The sequence below is a fragment of the Mchenga conophoros genome, linkage group LG15 (assembly GCF_057382185.1).
Source record: "Mchenga conophoros isolate Kocher_MC1m ecotype Shallow Benthic linkage group LG15, M_conophoros_male_GT1.1, whole genome shotgun sequence".
Lineage (NCBI taxonomy): Eukaryota > Metazoa > Chordata > Actinopteri > Cichliformes > Cichlidae > Mchenga > Mchenga conophoros.
Genome location: NC_140540.1, coordinates 20,403,799 through 20,421,859, shown reverse-complemented (window position 1 = coordinate 20,421,859; position 18,061 = coordinate 20,403,799). Strand labels below are relative to the sequence as shown.

General features: G+C 44.7%; 1 protein-coding gene across 1 annotated transcript in view; it reads right to left on the bottom strand.

Annotated features, from left to right (window-relative positions):
- Nucleotides 1-1,731: 1,731 nt before the first annotated feature.
- The window catches only part of man1a1 (mannosidase, alpha, class 1A, member 1), a 178,053-nt gene continuing 161,723 nt past the window's right edge, over nucleotides 1,732-18,061 (bottom strand). The window contains exons 11-12 of the mRNA XM_085246727.1: nucleotides 17,944-18,059; nucleotides 1,732-9,009 (exon numbers count right to left, since the gene is read on the bottom strand). Coding sequence (XP_085102853.1) covers nucleotides 8,883-9,009; nucleotides 17,944-18,059 — 243 coding nt within the window. The 3' untranslated portion in view covers nucleotides 1,732-8,882. The remainder of the gene's footprint in view (nucleotides 9,010-17,943; nucleotides 18,060-18,061) is intronic.

Sequence of the window (18,061 nt, the reverse complement as noted above, 5' to 3'; positions counted from 1 at the left end):
AACACACCCAGTGAGCTTGATTTGAAGTGGGTTTAATAAACACATTGCAATGTGGAGAGAGCATCCCAGTGAAACACCAGGACCATCTCTGAATTGTGGCCACCGCCCTTACATCTTATGTACAGAGTTTGTCTGTGTCTATATGTCACGTCTGGTCTTACACTCCACCTCTCTGGACACTCCCAGGCCCTCCAAAGGCCTATCTCCCCTCACCACACTCCCTGCCGGTGACTGATGCCCTCAGGGGTCGGTGCGTTGGTGGTTCTTGGTGTCCGGGGCTGGGCGCTCAAGTATGTACCAGCTCAATCCCGGTGACTACTTGGCAGGGCCTGGCGCCTGTTGCTCGGTCAGGCCTCTTCCGGGGCGCGGGGGGCCCTCGGGCCTGCGGCCTCTGGGCCTGCGGCTCGGTTAATTCTGGCACAGCTGGCTGCCGGCAGAGCCGGCGGGCACGCCGGTGCAGCCCCCTCTGGCTTCTGTGCCGGGGCTACTGGGTGACCCCTCATCTGGGGCTCTCCTCAGCTCTTCCCAGGAGGGTGGCACGGATGCCCCTCCGGTGGTCCTCCTTGGGCTCTCGCACTCTCTGGATGTCTGGAGCCTGGATCTCCTCCATGCCTGCTTCATTCCCTGAGTGAACTGTTAGTATCCACCTGTCCTGCTGATGCAACTTTCCAACACCTCTCTGCATCTTCACCAGCTACAGGCTGGGCTAAAGCACGGCACTAAGCATTTGTCACAAGTTTCCAGTTAGGAGCCACTAATGTGCTGTGAAAGCTTTTTAATGTTTGTCCAGCTGTGTAGTGTCTGGCCTCCAAGATGTATGTGCTTCGGTTTTATTCATTGAGTGGAATTCCAGCATTTTATTAGTCTAATAATTAGCAGATATGTGTAACCACAGTAGATAGCAGTAACTTAAATTTCTTCCACCACCAGCATTGTGGCGACAAAACGCAAAGTCCAAAGCCCACGATCCTTCAGACAAACACCTAGTCAGCCAACCATATGTCTGCAACTCAAAGCATTTAGACATGTAGACACCTCAAATGGAGCATGAGGAACGGGAAGAAAGTTGGTTTAAATGATTGGACGCGGGACGGTTGTTGGTGGTGTTGGGTTGATCTGAGTATTTCAGAAACTGCTGCGACTTTCCCACACAACTATGTCTACAGTTTAGAGAAGTATGGTCTGAAAAAGAGGAAACAGAGTGGATGATAATGTTTTGTTGACATTAGAAAATGGCCAGACTGCTTCAAGAGGAAGGCAACAAATAACCACTTGTTACACTCAAGGTACAGCGAGGAACGAGTACGAATGCACAAAACCTTGAAGCAGACAGGCTAGAACAGCAGAAGACCACACCGGGTGGCACTCCTGTCAGCCAAGAACAGGAAAGAGAAGCTACAATTTACACCGTTCACAGGCTCACGAAAATTGGACAGAAGCCTAAAAAAATGTTGCCTGTTCTAGTGAGATCCAGTTTCTGCTGCAACTGATTGTAAGGCCATAATTTGATGTAAAAAGTTTGACAGAGGGGATCCATCTACTTAAGTATCCCAATGAACACATTAATACCATGCTCTTATTCTGAAAAGACACGTTTAGAGCTCTAAATCTGAAAGTAGTTTTGTGTTCGCAGCCCAGACAAATTTTTAGCACAGGTTTTAAATTCATATCACAAATCCAATAAATTCCACAACAGGTCTGTAGATTAAAATAACACAGTACAAATCCAAAGAAACCACATATTAAAAGATTTTTTATTCACAATAGAAGTGTAACAAATATAGTTTATTAAAAAGTCTGCTGCTCATTAATATCATCTTAATCCATAAGCTCAGGAGATTTTTATATAAATGTCAAGCAGCCAGTTTGCCGGAATGGAATATTTACATTTTTACTCAATAATTATAATATTAACACAATAAAACAGATTTCCCCACAAAATTAAAATATTGCATATAAATGCAAAGTAAACTATGTGCAATGGAAAGATTATCAGCAATATTTTGTACAGATACATTTCTGAGGTTCACACGTTTAAACCCTTTAAAGGAGATTTACGACCATTTGCAGGAATTCAGATTGAGTTCCAGTCATTTCTAGTGGTCGTGTACCACCATGAAAAACAAATGTCAGTGTGGTCTGTATGAGACGTTTAAGGTGGTGTATATTCAAAGAGGACTGACTGACTTTGGTTTGAACTCCTGAAACTGGTGTAATTCTCCTTTAATATTCACTAATAGAAAGGCATTGGAAAGCAACAGACCGTCAACACAATAATCATAAAATCACCAAAGACATTTCAGCTTAATCATGAAAACAACAGATAAAAAAAAAAGTCTGCATGTGAGAATGAACAAAAGCCTGATGTCACACAACGTGAAGCTAAAGCAAACATCAGAAACCAAATACATTCTCCAGATCTCCTTTTGCAGGTAGTGAAACGACCAGTTCAGTGTCAAATAAGAGAGAGAGAAAAAATGTTAAAATGATAAAAATCCAGGTGGACACGAGCACAAGAGAAACTAAATTTTTTGGAAGAAAAAGCTGGGACTGAGCCCTTTAAGTCTAATTGGGTCAAATGTTTCTAAGAATACAAACCTTCAAAACAAAAGTCTGCACACAGGGCTTAAAAATCGACAACAACAACATTTATAATCATATGTATACTGCGTTCAACTAATGCCTGGAAAGCAAATTTCCCTGTTGGGAGATTACTCCTCAAAATGCTGCAAATGACTGCTGAAAATATCACGAAATCTCACCCATTCAAATCTCTATTAACGATCATATTTACCTGAGGCTTAAAAAAAAGAAAAGAAAGTATAACCCACACACCATTAAATGTTTTGATCTGTAACCGGACAGAAATCATCGGAAATTTTAAATAACTTAAATCACATCAGAGAGATATCAGTACCTTAATGGTGAAACGTAGCCTTAACTCTTTTCTCTCTTTTATCTAACTGCACACTGGACATTTTTGTGGGTTCAGGACTGTCACAGGGTATTCTTGACCTCAAGAAGATATTTACATGTTAGACTGTAACTTGACCATCTTAGGGAATGACGTGATAGAGAAAATACTCGGGCTGTTAGCTGCAGGTCTTAAATGCCAAGTACATAGAGTATCTAAAACCATCAGGATCAATGTGAACGGCCAATGCCAGGTTCAGACTACACGACATCAGCGAGAAGTTGAACTCGGGAACAAGAACTGGCGTTATGGACGAAAGAATGCCTCACCACGTCCTGACTGCAGAAAGTGTAAAAGAAATAAATAAAAAATAACGCCAAGACCTTAAAAGTGAGGCTAATCCTGCCTTCTTTCTAATGGCCATCAGGGGGCGACCTCTCTGGTTTCAAAAAGAAGTATTTTGTGTCCACAGACCTCTTCTCACCATGTTTTTAGATACCACTGCTACACGTCGTTAACTTTTATCTTCTTTCTCCCAAAGTCTGCATCATTAAAGAGCCTGGTTCTACCGGAGGTTTCTTCCTGTTAAAATGCAGTTTTTCCTTTCCACTGTCACCTAGTGCTTGCTCATAAGAGACTCTTTGATTGTTGGAGTTTTCGCTCTAATATTTTAGAGTCTTTTGATAGATAGAAATGATTCACATTAGTGCCCCGGATTCAATTTAATTCAGTTTTTTTTGTACAGAGACAACTAATACAGAAAAAACCCAGCACTTGGAAACAGTGGGAAGGAAAAACTCCCTTTTAACAGGAAGAAAACCCGGCTGAACCGGGCTCAGGGAAGGGCAGCCATCTGCCATCTGCCGTAACGGACTTGGGGTGAAACAAAACATCCTTGTGATTTCTTTGGTCACATTGTTGTAGTCACATCGCTTGCACGGAAGATACTGACCTGTCTGCAAACACTTGCTAGCAAAAAAAAAAAAGTCACTCAACCCAAAAACGGAGAACATTTTTTTTCAAAATAAAAGTCGAGCTTGACAGTTGGAGCTTTTACTACTTTGAAGGGAAATTACGGTCTATGTTTCTGGTTTGTGCTGCCCTTTCTCACCGTTTCACTAGAGCGCAGAAAGTAGTCTAAGAGTGTTTGCAGACACGCCAGTGTCTTCCATAAAAACTACAGGCAACCATGGCGATCAGTTTCACCTCATCACTGTCTACAATCTCCACCAACCACTCAGGGAATACAAAGCTTCTAGGTTTCTAGGTGGTAGCTGACGAATTTCTAGGCCTCCGTGCCTGTGGGCGTAGCCAATAAGTAAAACATAATATTTTGAATTTAAAATCTAATCTGACACATTATAACATATCGTGTAGTCGGAGCCTGTCACAGCAGTCGGCAGAGATCAAAGTAATCGATTACAAATTAAACCCAGCCAGCTGATAACTGTCACTGTTCAGTATCTTAACATTTACTACCAGTAAAGTACAAATTTCCTGTAGTTTTCATCTTTTTCATACAGCAACATAAAAAGGAATAAAAATAAAAACAAGAAATCAGAAGAAAATAATCACACGTTCCCTCATTAGAGGCTTTCTGTTTCAATTAATTGACGTCTCTATTGCCAAACTTGTCGGATGAAGATTCGCGAGCCCGTCCCACTGAACCCAAAACATGGATGAAGCAGAATTTTGTTACCTTGATCAGCAGCCATCAGACAGCGATGTTTACATAGTTTAACCGTGCTGTTTTCAGCTCTCACTGGTTTCTGTGGTTTCATATAAAGCTGCACAGTGTGCTAACACTCTACTGTACAACGAACACTTTATGTCTTTAACTCTTTTTATGTTTTTTTGTCACATCCAGAGAAAAACAACAAAAATGTCCCTACAGTGTAGAAATAAACCTCATGTGATAGATTTGGTCATTTCCCACATAAACAGCTACATTAAGCAGCTCTCCATCTGTTTTGCTCTCAAACCTTTTCCTGTCTGCACGCCTGGCTTCCACTTTCTGTGGAAGATACCAGAAAGCCCCCAAAAAACAAAACCCCAAAACAAAGCGACCCCCCAAATAACCCAAAAAACAAACATAAAGCACACTGAAGCGAACAAAGACAAAAATACAAACAAAATATTCTTCGCTTCACATTGGATGGTACATTCATGCGGCTCCCTATAGGTTTTCCCATCAACTCCCAGGTGGTTCCTTCGCCCCTTTTTTCTGTTGTTCTGTAAAGGTGCCAGCTCTTTAAAACCCAACAGACCAGCACACAGCTGTGAAGCTTTCTCTCTGCCAGTCTTTGTCTCTAATCCAATTAAAAACCCACAGCGCCACCTAGGGGTCGGCTCCCAATGTTTCCTATGTTCTCTAGCACAGAATAAATTAACACAATCAGCAGAATTACAACAATACACCATCACGTGGGTAATAAATGCCACTCTAACTAAACCAAACAGTAAGCTCTGCCGTCTGTACAGTGACAGAAAGAACATGAAGAGATTGGTCACAGCTCAGAGAATAAGAAACGATATGTCAGTGTTGGTAAAAACCGGGGCTTGAGCATTTTGGGCTTTACTTTTCCAAACAAAATAAAAAAAATCTGGGAGTTTAGCATCGTGCAAACACAGGACTGTGGTATGGTTTGTCAAAGCTTCATCTTTTGTGAATAGTGGCGATTTTGAGGTGGCAGGAAGTAAAAAATTCTGAATGCTTGGGCACTGAATCTGGAAAAATGGGCTCTTCTAAAGGGAGAGAAGTAGTGCTGTAGTGCTATTCATCCATCTAGATTATTTTGTTGTTAGCCGACTGTTTTTGTAGATATTGGCTGTAGAGATTTCTGCCCTTTCTTGAATATTGAGTTTTTTATGTCTTGATGCATGCTCAATCATCCAAGTAAGTAAATCTCCAAAAGTTGATTCTGTTCATCTGGACGTAGCGTTTTCAGTGGGGGAAACGTTTCGTCACTCACCCAAGTGACTTCCTCAGTCTCAGCTAACTGTGGTTTCCCCAATCTTATGTACTGTTTATAACACTGGAGAAACCTGCAGTCAGCTGAGACTGAAGAAGCCACTTGGATGAGTGACGAAACGTTTCCCCCACTGAAAACGCTACGTCCAGATGAACAGAATCAACTTTTTATGAATCCACAAAACTCTACAAACATTCTTGTGAGCGGTTTCATGTATTTCTTTTTCATCAAACTGTGCCCATTAAACGTGCTGAAAGAAGTGCACATAAACCCATGATGTTTTCCTCTTGACTGTATGTTCTCCAAAACTGGAGGACTCACACCAAAAAAATCTAGATGGATAAAACAACACTGCAGGTAAGCTGGAAGATGCAGAACTGATGACGAAACAAGAAAAAAAAACAGAAAGCACTGATTCTGAAATCCTTACAGACTGATTTACCTGCTCTGAGACACCTGGGGCAAATGTTCTTTAACCTGCTGAGAAAAATAACCTGCACAAGCGTCGCTCAGCCAGAACAAATAAATCAGCTCAGCAGTCATCCTGTTGTTGACTGAACTTTCTAATGACTCACCATCTGTCAGTTTAAAGCTCATTTGGAGGATAAGCAGAACTGAATGTGCAGTTCTATGAGCTAGGCCCTCGCTCCATCAAATATTCAATATAAAGGCTCAAAGTACAACAGTGCTTGTTTTCCCTTTCCTTGTTTGTTGAGCTGTAAATACTTTTATGGACATAGAAGTAGCTGTTGACTTATCAGACTACGGTTATTTAGACTGTAATATTTAGACTTACCACTAGATGTCAGTATAGCCAAACAAATATGTGTTGACTGAGCCCTGCACAGGTCTCAAATGATTAGACTGCGATTCCCAACAGAGACGCAGACTCTGGAGATGGAAAAAGTAAAGCGCATAGGACTTATTTTCGATTTTAATTCTGAACTCAGGACTTTGGTGTTCTGATCTCCCTCTTAGCACAACAAAGCCCAAGTTCCTACCAACTCTTGAGCCATTTATCAAGCCCAACTTACTCCAAACGTCAAATTAAAAAGCAGTTATCATCCTTTAATCCATGTCTAGATTTATTATAATCCTCATCAGAGCAATGGGAGCTCTTAGTTAAAGCTGCAATACTGCTTTGAAACTGCTTTTTGTGTTTGCGAGAGCTGCTTTCTCCCTCCTTCTCTACAGCGAAGGCACTAGATCGAAGACTAAACTGGATTAAATCTGGTTCCTGTGTGGCATCGGGAGAAGTCTTCACTGTGAAATTAAACTAAAATGACCAGGCGAGCGCGACTCTGAAGATACAAAAGCAACAAACACGGTCACAAACTCTACATGTGAGTGGAGGATGAAAAAAAACGAAACAAAAAAACCCGTTAACGACAGCACGGTGAAGCTGCGTTGCAGTAGTATGGCTTCTTGTGTGTGTGAAGGTGGATAGTTATAGAAGAGTCGAGCGACGGCGTCTCCTCACAGAGGAGGGAAGATCCTACAGGCTGCCCTACGCGGACCTGGAGGACGGAAACAGGAAGAAGCAACACCGCGGTGAAGAAGAGGACGAGGGCTCGACTGATGCACAAGGATTACAGAGGACTGTAATAAATCAGTTTCCTCTTGTAGAGAGCCTGGAAGCTAAATTTTTAATGCATACACATGGTCAATTGTGAGGATATTAGCATTTTCAGAAGATTTCTGTTGAATGTCAGGACCTAATCAGTACCTAATTCTTTCTACAGCTTTCATCCGCACTCCAACTAATCTCCATGCTCCATTACAGCTGTGCAGACATCATCTTTGGAGTAAGACTGTGAAAAGTGGTTGAACGCTCCATCAGACTGAGGCAAATGTTCCTTTTTTTTCTTTTGGTTCATGCTCTTTTCAGTGTTTAAAAGGAAGAAAGAAAAAATGTGTATTTTATTTTTCAGTAAATGGAGAAAAACTGTCGAACGAATTCTGATTCAGTTTTTAAAAAAACCTGTGCTGGTCGAACCCCCAGAGCACATATGAAAAGGAGAAAGAAATCTAAAAGCGGGTCAAAGATGCAGATGAAAAGCAGAAGAAGAATAAGGAGGAGGAGGAGGATGGCTTTGTGTAAACCTCGTGGGGAGAAAGTGGAGTTACTGGCAGGTAATGAGCTGGTGCGGCTGGTCGTCATTTGTCACATCCAACTCAAGAGAAAGGAAGGAGGAAGAAGAGTCGGTTAGGTTTATAAAAAGAGGCTCGGGTTGTGCTGCGGCTTTCCTTTTTTTCTATTCTTTTTTTAAGAAAACCAGCAGTTCTCTGACGACACTATGAAACACTCAAGTCGGTGCAGGAAAGACCGGTTCCTAGTTCCTATTCAGATGTTGTTGTGGTAGAGCAGCAGGTAAAAGACGACACATGTGAAGGGAATTGAGCGTCCGTTCACGCGGCCAGCCAGCCTTGTGATCCTCAGTGGGGAGCTTTTCCTTGGTGTGGTGCCCAAACACTCGGGCTCCATGGTAGTTCATATCAGTGGTGAATGACTGTCAGCGTCCTCCTCCTCATCAAAAATGGCTACTAGCAACAATTAAACTGATGAATAAAGTGATAGCTGGTCACACTGTCCCTCCAAATGAACAGAAAAGCGAAGGAAGTCAAACCGAGGAGTGAAATAAACAGCCTTTTTTTTTTTCTTTAGATCTTGATTCAAATTATTATGTCTACATTTTGATGAGCTATCATGTTATTCAGCAGTACATATGTTGCTTTGGGTCAGCCTTTGGACTCAACCAGAGAAGAAGAAAAAAAAATCAAGTGAAGGAAAACAAAACAAAAACCCCTGGAGTCTCCAGCGAGAACCCGGCTCCAGCACAAGTGGGTTCAGTTTTGAGCCCATCAACAATATCAGGTGAAGTCTGATCTGTAACCACTCAGGGCTCCAAGCGGCTCAACAGTTTCAGACAGCTGGAGGCTCAGTATACAGGATCGAGGTTCTCACACGTTTCTGGGCGTCGGTGCAGGCAGGTCCGTTACTCCACTTCGTTGGGTCTGTCCGTTTTATCCTTCCTTATGACGGGCAGGGGGTGAGCCTCGGTATTGAAGACCCAGTGTTCGAATGGTAGGTGGTCATCCTCAGAGAAGAGGAGGTAGAGATACCTGTGGGAGAGAAGAAGGGGTCAGATCAAGTTGCTAAACTACGAAATGTTGCAGCAAACTTAGCATAAATGATCCAAAATAAAGTAATGTTTGTGACTGTGCTGTGGTCCCACCCGAATTCATTATTCATAAACTGTTTAAATGCGCTTCAATTCCCTCCTTGATTTCTTTATGAGAGTTATGGAAATCAAAATAAAATAAAATAAAATAAAAACAGTTTACTCCTGAGCATTTCAGCTTTTGCAATATTTATTCGATGGTTTCGCCAAAGCTGTGATGAGACCGATGTGGAACTGAAAGCGAAGAATGGGTGCGACTCTATTTCAGACTGGTTTATGAAACTTGAAGTCATGCAATTTTTGTGCTTCGCTGTCATCAAACCGCCCTGTTATGAAACGGCCCTGAAATATTATTATCCATCAAAGGAGTGATAAGCAAATTGAAAGAGTTTCAGGACAGCTGGCGGTCCTGTGGCGTCTTATCAGATTTCATCATGTTGAGTGAAAAACAAACGATTTGTTTTCAACTGGTCGCAAATGAAAATTTAAACAATGGAGCTGAAGAAAAGGGACAAGCTTAAAAAGAAAGCGTGAGCTAAGGATGAAATAATGACTCAGTAGAGAAGCTGGTTGTCCACGAAGCCTTCAAACTCCAGGACGAGTCCCCATCCTCCTCTGCTTGCCTGCCAGCCAAACAAGCAGACAGCAGCGAGTGATTGAAGGCAGACAGGAGTGTGAAGTACGACGGCGTCCTTGGCAGCATCGGGAAGATGAATGCTGGAAGATGCCAGAGTCCCCGAGTCACATTAGGAGGATTAGACTTGTGGGTTCGCAGCTAAATGGGATTGATATTTTCTGTGTCTGCCGAGGTCTGTTTCAGTTGCCTGACCGATGGGGTAATTATTATGTTAGTGTCCAGGCTCGTGGTCAGTTACGCAGTTATTCTGCCTTCCAGTTGTCTGTGGGGGGCCTTTAATGTGAGAAAATGCTAATAACACATTAGCATTCAGAGACACTTTTTTCTTTTCTGTTCCACTTGCCTAGACAAATAGCCAGCTCTCCCTTTTATGTCGATGAAGAGGAAAAATAAATCTCTACAAACTGATCTGAGAAGGAAGTCGGACACTTTGGCTGTGTTGGTTTCTGTGTCCGTGAGTGTTTTAATCAGGAGTAGAGGTGACGCTTGTTAAAATATACTGCCTATAAAATAAAAGCTGGATTGGATGGCACTTCGCCCCCATAAGGCTCTGTTAGGATAACCTTGACTTCCTGTCAACAGCTGTCTGGTATGTGGGGAGGGAAAAAAATGATAGAGGTGGAGGAGGAGGGGGAGATGGAGGAGTGGCTGATATCATTTCTAAGGGAGTAAAGGAAACGGAGAGGATGATAAATCTGCATGAGGCTCGGGAGAAAGAGGCGAATAGAAACTTTGGTCTTTAATCAGTCCATCCATGAAGTCCACTGCTTCATGCATGCACACAGGTTTTGATTTTATGTTATTATATTTGTCTCACATGATCAAATACTAAACATTAGGGAAGCTGTGGAAACCTGTAATGTATATTTTAAACTCTTTCTTGTCAATTAAGGATGTAATTTGAACAATAATCAGCAGATGAACACAGTAATGAAGACATTCATGCTGACGTTAATGGTAACTGTGAGAAACGCTGATATCAGATGTGGGAAATCAATGTATTGATTTGGTATCTTGTGCCTTTAATAAATGCATTCCATTCAACTTTAAAGCTTAATTGCTTAATAAAAAATGAATATTGTACTGTGAAAAAAACAAAACAAAACAAAAAACATAACTCTCAACAGCTTTAATGCTCTTTAGAGAACAACCAAAGGGTCCTTCTCTCCATACTTGTACTGTAATGTAACTGTAATACTTGTACTTGTAATGTATGTACTCCATACATTGAATCTTAAAGCCTTTGAAGAGTCCTCATTACATTTCCACAAAACTTAAAAACAGTTCTTAGCAGCATTTAAAACATGTGCCATAATACCACAGATTCAGAATCTGTTTGTGGCAGGCGGGGGTTCATTTGCACACTCTTATATGTCGTGTGGGCATAGAAACTGTTGGCTCTTCCTCTGAAATCTGTGACTTAACCTCAAACTGTGGTCACCATGAGCTGATACTAGCAGAAAAGCTCAGACGATGAGGCTTTGGCCTCTCTCCCTCTATCGCTCATTCATTATGTTTTGTTGTAACAGTTGCTGGGAAGCTTTTGGTGCACTTAACCTAAGCTGTATTCATCATATCATCTTATTTTTTGTTTTTGTGAGCTGTTGGCGTGTAAGAGACGGGCAGTAAAGACGTGCCCTCAGACAGAGCAGTAAAAGAAGACCCAGCGTGATTGATGATCAGTAGAAAGAACTCGCACAAAGGACCATTTTGGATGTTTAATGTTAAGCTGAACAAGAGTTTTATGCTACAGTCACACTAAAAAAAGTGTTTGGATACGTGTGCTGTGTGAATTGTTTGCTTTGTAGATGGGAATCAGGGCTGAGACGGTGATAAAAGTGGGAATAAGACAGAGTCAGTCTGCGATCAGTCTGTTTGTGATCATCATATGTGTGTAAAACACAGCTGGTTGCCATAACTACTTGCAATCGGTCGCCAACAGCAAAAACATTCAATGCAAACCACCGAATTTTCCTCGTCACGAGGACATTGTTGTCCTGTTTATATTCTAGTGTGACCCTTGGCATAATTTTACACTCCTGTCAGATTGTCACTCGGCATCAGCAGAGACCTGAAGCCACAGTATTGATATCTGATCACCAGTCGTATCAGCTCTAAAGCTCAACTGCACTAAGCTATTTTACAGCCTGTGCGCGCTTTCTCAATGCTGCTGAGTCTCTGACAGCTGATTTTAAATTCGCCTTGAACATTTTTCTTTATTTGCTTCAGGCAACTTAAAAATATTCATGTAAAAATGGATAACTGGTCAGAAAACCGTGCCCTACAACCATGTTCGATTAACAGGAGCAATGAATGCAGAATTTTCAGCCTTGATTCCCCGGCTCTTTTAAGCTTTAATTTTAGCATAGTTCTACGCTGTGAATGGTTGATTGTGTTACATCCATAAAAAAATACATTAACTAGAAGCTGCAACTTTGAGCAAAATACTATAAAAGTACCTGAAAAGAACATGTAATGAATAACTCTTGTGTAGCTGCTACTACTACTTACCTGACTCTGGCACTACTGACCCAATGTTTCATAATGACACTAACACTGAATGCTCTCCTTGTTCCTCCTTTGCGTAGTCAGACACACAAAGTAAACACAAACACACACAACAGAGTGCATGACCACACGCTTCCACCCACGTTAAGCTGTAGCCGAGACTTTTCCTCGTGCTTTAAACAGACTTGTCTTCTTGAGCACAGCTGGAGAGGCGAGAGAAAGCCCTATTAGCCACCAGACATCATACTGCGTGGCTGACAACACGTTTAAAGAGCCATTTTTTGGCTGCACACTCAAACGCTCACACCCTCACGCACACATTAACACATTCAAACTGAGACGTGCACATAAGGGCAGTTAAGTAAAAATATCAGCCATGTATTAAGAAAAAAGTGAGACGGCGTGCTGCCTGTGGTGTGGTGTGTTTTTCACAGTTTCTGGCTTTCTCTACTAGATTTCTGCTATTTCAGATCTAATGTATCAAGGCACCGTTTTCAGTCGTGAAGAGGAAGTTTATTTATAATGCTGCAAAATATTCTTTTATTCAGAACAAGTTCTGCACATTTGTATCCAATTCTTTTCATGTTATTATACGTCCCAGAGGAGAAATCATCCTAGTTTAGCTTTGGACTGTTTCGGGAATGCAAAACAGATGTTGAAATGAAAAAAGATGAATATACTCTGGTTTACCAGTAACTCTAAAAGCCTCTTTGTCATCTACAGGATAGAAAGTCCCAGCTGCGTTTGAGTGTTTTTTACTCCAGAAGAGCAAAAAGAGGAGGGCACAAATATGACATTCACACCCGAAATGTCAACTCTAACCAAGACAAGACACGGAATTGAGCCACATAACAGTAAACCATCCACATTAAGCCTTTGGTGTTGACCGCATCCCACTTCTGACAAAGAAAACTAACCAAAAGGAAGCTTTTTTGAGTCCTGGAATTACAAGCTACTAAATATTTAGGACTAAATGAGAGATGACAGATGTCTTACAGCTTTTCTCTAGACACAATATTTCTTGTTTGTTTTGGCTTTTTTTAAAATGTAAATTCATCCCCTCCTCCTTGAATCGCTACCTTATCGTGGTGGAGGGGTTTGTGTGTCCCAGGGATCCCAGGGGCTATGTTGTCTGGGGGCTTTTGCCCCCTGGTAGGGTCTCCCATGGCAAACTGGTCCTGGGTGAGGGACCAGACAAAGAGCGATTCAGAAGACCCCCATGAAAAGAATATCGAGGGAACAGTTTACCCTGCCCGGGATAGGGTTACCGGGGCCCCGCCCTGGAGCCAGGCCCGGGGAGGGTGCCCGAGGGCGAGCGTCTGGTGGCCGGGCCTTAGTCCATGGGGCCCGGCCGGGCACAGCCCGAAGAGGAGACATGGGCCCATCCTCCCGCAGGCCCACCACCCGCAGGAGGCGCCATAGGGGTCGGGTGCATTGTGAGCCGGGTGGCGGCCAGGAGCGGAGGCCCTGGCGGACCGACCCCCGGCTGCCAAGACTGGCAATAGGGACATGGAATGTCACCTCTCTGGTGGGGAAGGAGCCTGAGTTGGTGCGTGAGGTTGAGAGGTACCGGCTAGATATAGTTGGGCTCACCTCTACGCATTGTCTGGGCTCTGGAACCAGTCTCCTGGAGAGGGGCTGGACTCTGTCTCAGTCTGGAGTTGCCCCTGGTGAGAGGCGGCGGGCTGGGGTGGGTATTCTTATATCCCCTCGGCTTGCTGCCGGTACGTTGGGGTTTTTCCCGGTGGACGAGAGGGTTTGTTCCCTGCGCCTTAGGGTCGGGGAACGGGTCCTGACTGTCATCTGCGCTTATGCGCCGAGTGGCAGTTCGGAGTACCCAGCCTTCTTAGAGTCCCTGGGGGGGGTGCTGGAAGGTGCTCCACCTGGAGACTCTGTTGTCCTGCTGGGAGACTTCAATGCTCACGTGGGTAACGACAGCGAGACCTGGAGGGGCGTGATTGGGAGGAACGGCCTCCCTGATCTGAACCCGAGCGGTGCTTTGTTATTGGACTTCTGTGCTAATCACAGTTTGGCCATAACGAACACCCTGTTCGAACATAAGAGTGTCCATAAGTGCACGTGGCACCAGGATGCTCTAGGCCGTAGGTCGATGATCGATTTTGTAATCGTATCACCAGACCTGCGACCATATGTTCTGGACACTCGGGTAAAGAGAGGGGCTGAGCTGTCAACTGATCACCACCTGGTGGTGAGTTGGATCAGGTGGCGGGGGAGGACGCTGGACAGACCTGGTGCACCTAAACGCGTAGTGAGGGTGTGCTGGGAACGTCTAGCAGAGGCCCCAGTCCGCGAGATCTTCAACGCACACCTCCGGCAGAGCTTCAACAGCATCCCGAGGGAGACTGGGGACATTGAGTCCGAATGGACCATGTTCAGCGTCTCCATTGCCGAAGCTGCTGCATTGAGCTGCGGCCGCAAGGTGGTTGGTGCCTGCCGTGGTGGTAATCCCCGAACCAAATGGTGGACACCAGAGGTGAAGGGAGCCACCAGGCTGAAGAAGGAGGCCTATCGGGCTTGGTTAGCCTGTGGGACTCCGGAGGCAGCCGACAGGTATCGACAGGCCAAGCGGAATGCGGCTCGGGCAGTGGCTGAAGCAAAAACTCGGGTGTGGGAGGAGTTCGGAGAGGCCATGGAAAAAGACTTTCGGACTGCCTCGAAGAGATTCTGGCAAACCGTCAGGCGTCTCAGGAGGGGAAAGCGGTGCTCTACCTGCACTGTGTATAGTGCTGGCGGAGCGCTGTTGACGTCGACTGAGAAAATTGTCGGGCGGTGGAAGGAATACTTCGAGGACCTCCTTAATCCCACTGACACGTCTTCCGGGGAGGAAGCAGAGTCTGGGGATGAGGGGTGTGACCCACCGATTTCCGGGGGCGAGGTCACTGAGGCAGTTAAACAACTCCTTGGTGGCAGAGCCCCTGGTGTCGATGAGGTCCGCCCCGAGTTCCTGAAGGCTCTGGACGTTGTAGGGCTGTCTTGGTTGACACGTCTCTGCAATGTTGCGTGGAGATCAGGGGCAGTACCTGTGGACTGGCAGACCGGGGTGGTGGTCCCCATCTTCAAGAAGGGGGACCGGAGGGTGTGTTCCAACTACAGGGGGATCACACTCCTCAGCCTCCCCGGGAAAGTCTATGCCAGGGTGCTGGAGAGGAGGGTTCGTCCGCTAGTCGAACCTCGGATACAGGAGGAACAATGCGGTTTTCGTCCTGGTCGCGGAACACTGGACCAGCTCTTTGTCCTCTCGAGGATACTTGAGGGTGCATGGGAGTTTGCCCAACCAGTCTACATGTGTTTTGTGGACCTGGAGAAGGCATTCGACCGTGTCCCTCGGGGCGTCCTGTGGGAGGTGTTGCGCGAGTATGGGGTGTCTGGCCCATTGCTACGGGCCATTCAATCCCTATACAACCGTTGCAAGAGCTTGGTTCGCATTGCCGGCAATAAGTCGGACTCGTTCCCGGTGGGTGATGGGCTCCGCCAGGGCTGCCCTTTGTCTCCGGTTCTGTTCATAATTTTTATGGACAGGATTTCTAGGCGCAGCCAAGTGGCGGAGGGCTTTCGCTTTGGTGGCCTCAGAATCTCATCTCTGATTTTTGCGGATGATGTGGTTCTGTTGGCTTCATCGGGTGAGGGCCTCCAGCTCGCACTGGAGCGGTTCGCAGCCGAGTGTAACGCAGCGGGAATGAGGATCAGCACCTCCAAATCTGAGGCCATGGTTCTCAGCCGGAAAAGGGTGGAGTGCCCACTCCGGGTCGGGGATGAGTTCCTGCCCCAAGTGGAGGAGTTCAAGTATCTCGGGGTCTTGTTCGCGAGTGATGGGAGAAGGGAGCTGGAGATCGACAGACGGATTGGGGCTGCGGCTGCAGTAATGCGGACGCTGCACCGGTCCGTCGTGGTGAAGAGGGAGCTGAGTGTAAAAGCGAAGCTCTCAATTTACCGGTCGATCTACGTCCCTACCCTCACCTATGGCCACGAGCTGTGGGTAGTGACCGAAAGAACGAGATCGCGGATACAAGCGGCGGAAATGAGCTTCCTCCGAAGGGTGGCTGGCCTCTCCCTTAGAGATAGGGTGAGAAGTTCGGCCATCCGGGAGGGGCTTAGAGTAGAGCAGCTGCTGCTCCACATCGAAAGGAGCCAGCTGAGGTGGTTCGGGCATCTGGCAAGGATGCCCCCTGGGCGCCTCCTGGGCGAGGTGTTCCAGGCATGTCCCACCGGGAGGAGGCCCCGGGGCAGACCCAGGACACGCTGGAGAGATTATATCTCTCGGCTGGCCTGGGAACGCCTTGGTATTCCCCCGGACAAGCTGGAGGAGGTGGCTGGGGAGAGGGAGGTCTGGACCTCTTTGCTTAGGCTGCTACCCCCGCGACCCGACCTCGGATAAGCGGATGAAGATGGATGGATGGATGGATGGTAAATTCATCCCACGTAACCAGCTCTGCTGTTTAACTCCAAATTCATCAATTTAGCTCCGCTTTGACAAATATTTCAGGCAGAATGAAAACTATGCATGTGCATGAGGGAGTGGACTTCAATTGGACTTTAAAAAGAACAACATAAATGAGACCTTGAAGTTGTTTATATCTCCAGCTGTCTGTCCACAACAGCGTATAAATGAGGCTTAAGCTTGTAGATGCTACTGGTGTTACAGCAGTACAGCAAGATCTTTGCCACTGGTAAGTCACTTTGGTTCTCCTTCATGTCATCTTTTATGCCAAAAAATGCACTTTTTTTTGATTAAACATAACCAGTCTATAAGAAATCATCTGGTTTAATTGTTATAGGAATGACAGTGCATTTTACTGAGTTGCACAGTCTGGGGCAATAGAAGAAGAAAGCTCTTTTTTATAGCCTACTGCTGAGAGAATTAAGGTTTGTACTTTGTTGCATTTTATTTTTAACCCTGTACTGCAGTCTTCCTTTGTACATATTTCTTAGTACTTCTTTGTAGTTATTTATTAATAAATAAGTAAAATCCTTACAGCTGATATTCCTCTACTTCATATTCATTAAATACAGAAAGCTAAATCTTTGGTTTATACTATAACTAGGTTAACTGTGATTCACGGCTTTTCTCTCTGCCTCTGACCTCTGAATTTCACTGTGAATTGGATTCTGGCCTATTCTGAAAACAGCACATTTATAATCTGTAAAAACATAAACAGTGAAAACAACATTAGGACAATTTGATACTAAATGTGTTTTAAGGACCTGTAGATACTCTGGTTACAATGTTGGGCTGTCCAGGTATAACAGCAACAGCTATGTAATCCCACTGTTCACAGTTTGAGTCCAACTTTTTTTTTAACACTTCAAGTTGTCCCTCTTTCCCTCTGTCCCACATTCTTCCTCCTAAGAAATCCATATTAAACTATCTGCTAAAAGCAAAAAGACCTAAAGATTCTGCTTTAAACACTTTCCCCTCTATTTCTGCCTCATTTGTGAACCTAATATTTTTTCCGTCTTGCAGTAGCTTGCAATTTTGGGCCTAAAATGTACTTTACTTATTTTGTACAGCTACAAAAGTCCCTCAATTTCAGGAAGTGTGTGACACTCTTCCCTGGAGCTTAGTGTGAATGAATGACAACCTGTGTGTGTCTGTGTGGGGCTTGACATCTCTGTCAGTTCGGGGCTGCAGGGTCCTAGTCACACCATAAAATGCAATGACAGCACAATCATAAGAGGACAGAAGTGAAGGGTGTTCAGTTTGTGTCTTACTTGAGCGTCTCGGCCAAGTAGAAGCTCTGCTGCACGTCGTCGTAGTTTGGAGATGAAGCGTAGACATCTCTGATGCCGCTGTAGCCTCCGTCGACTCTACAGTACTGCTCCAAGGCCT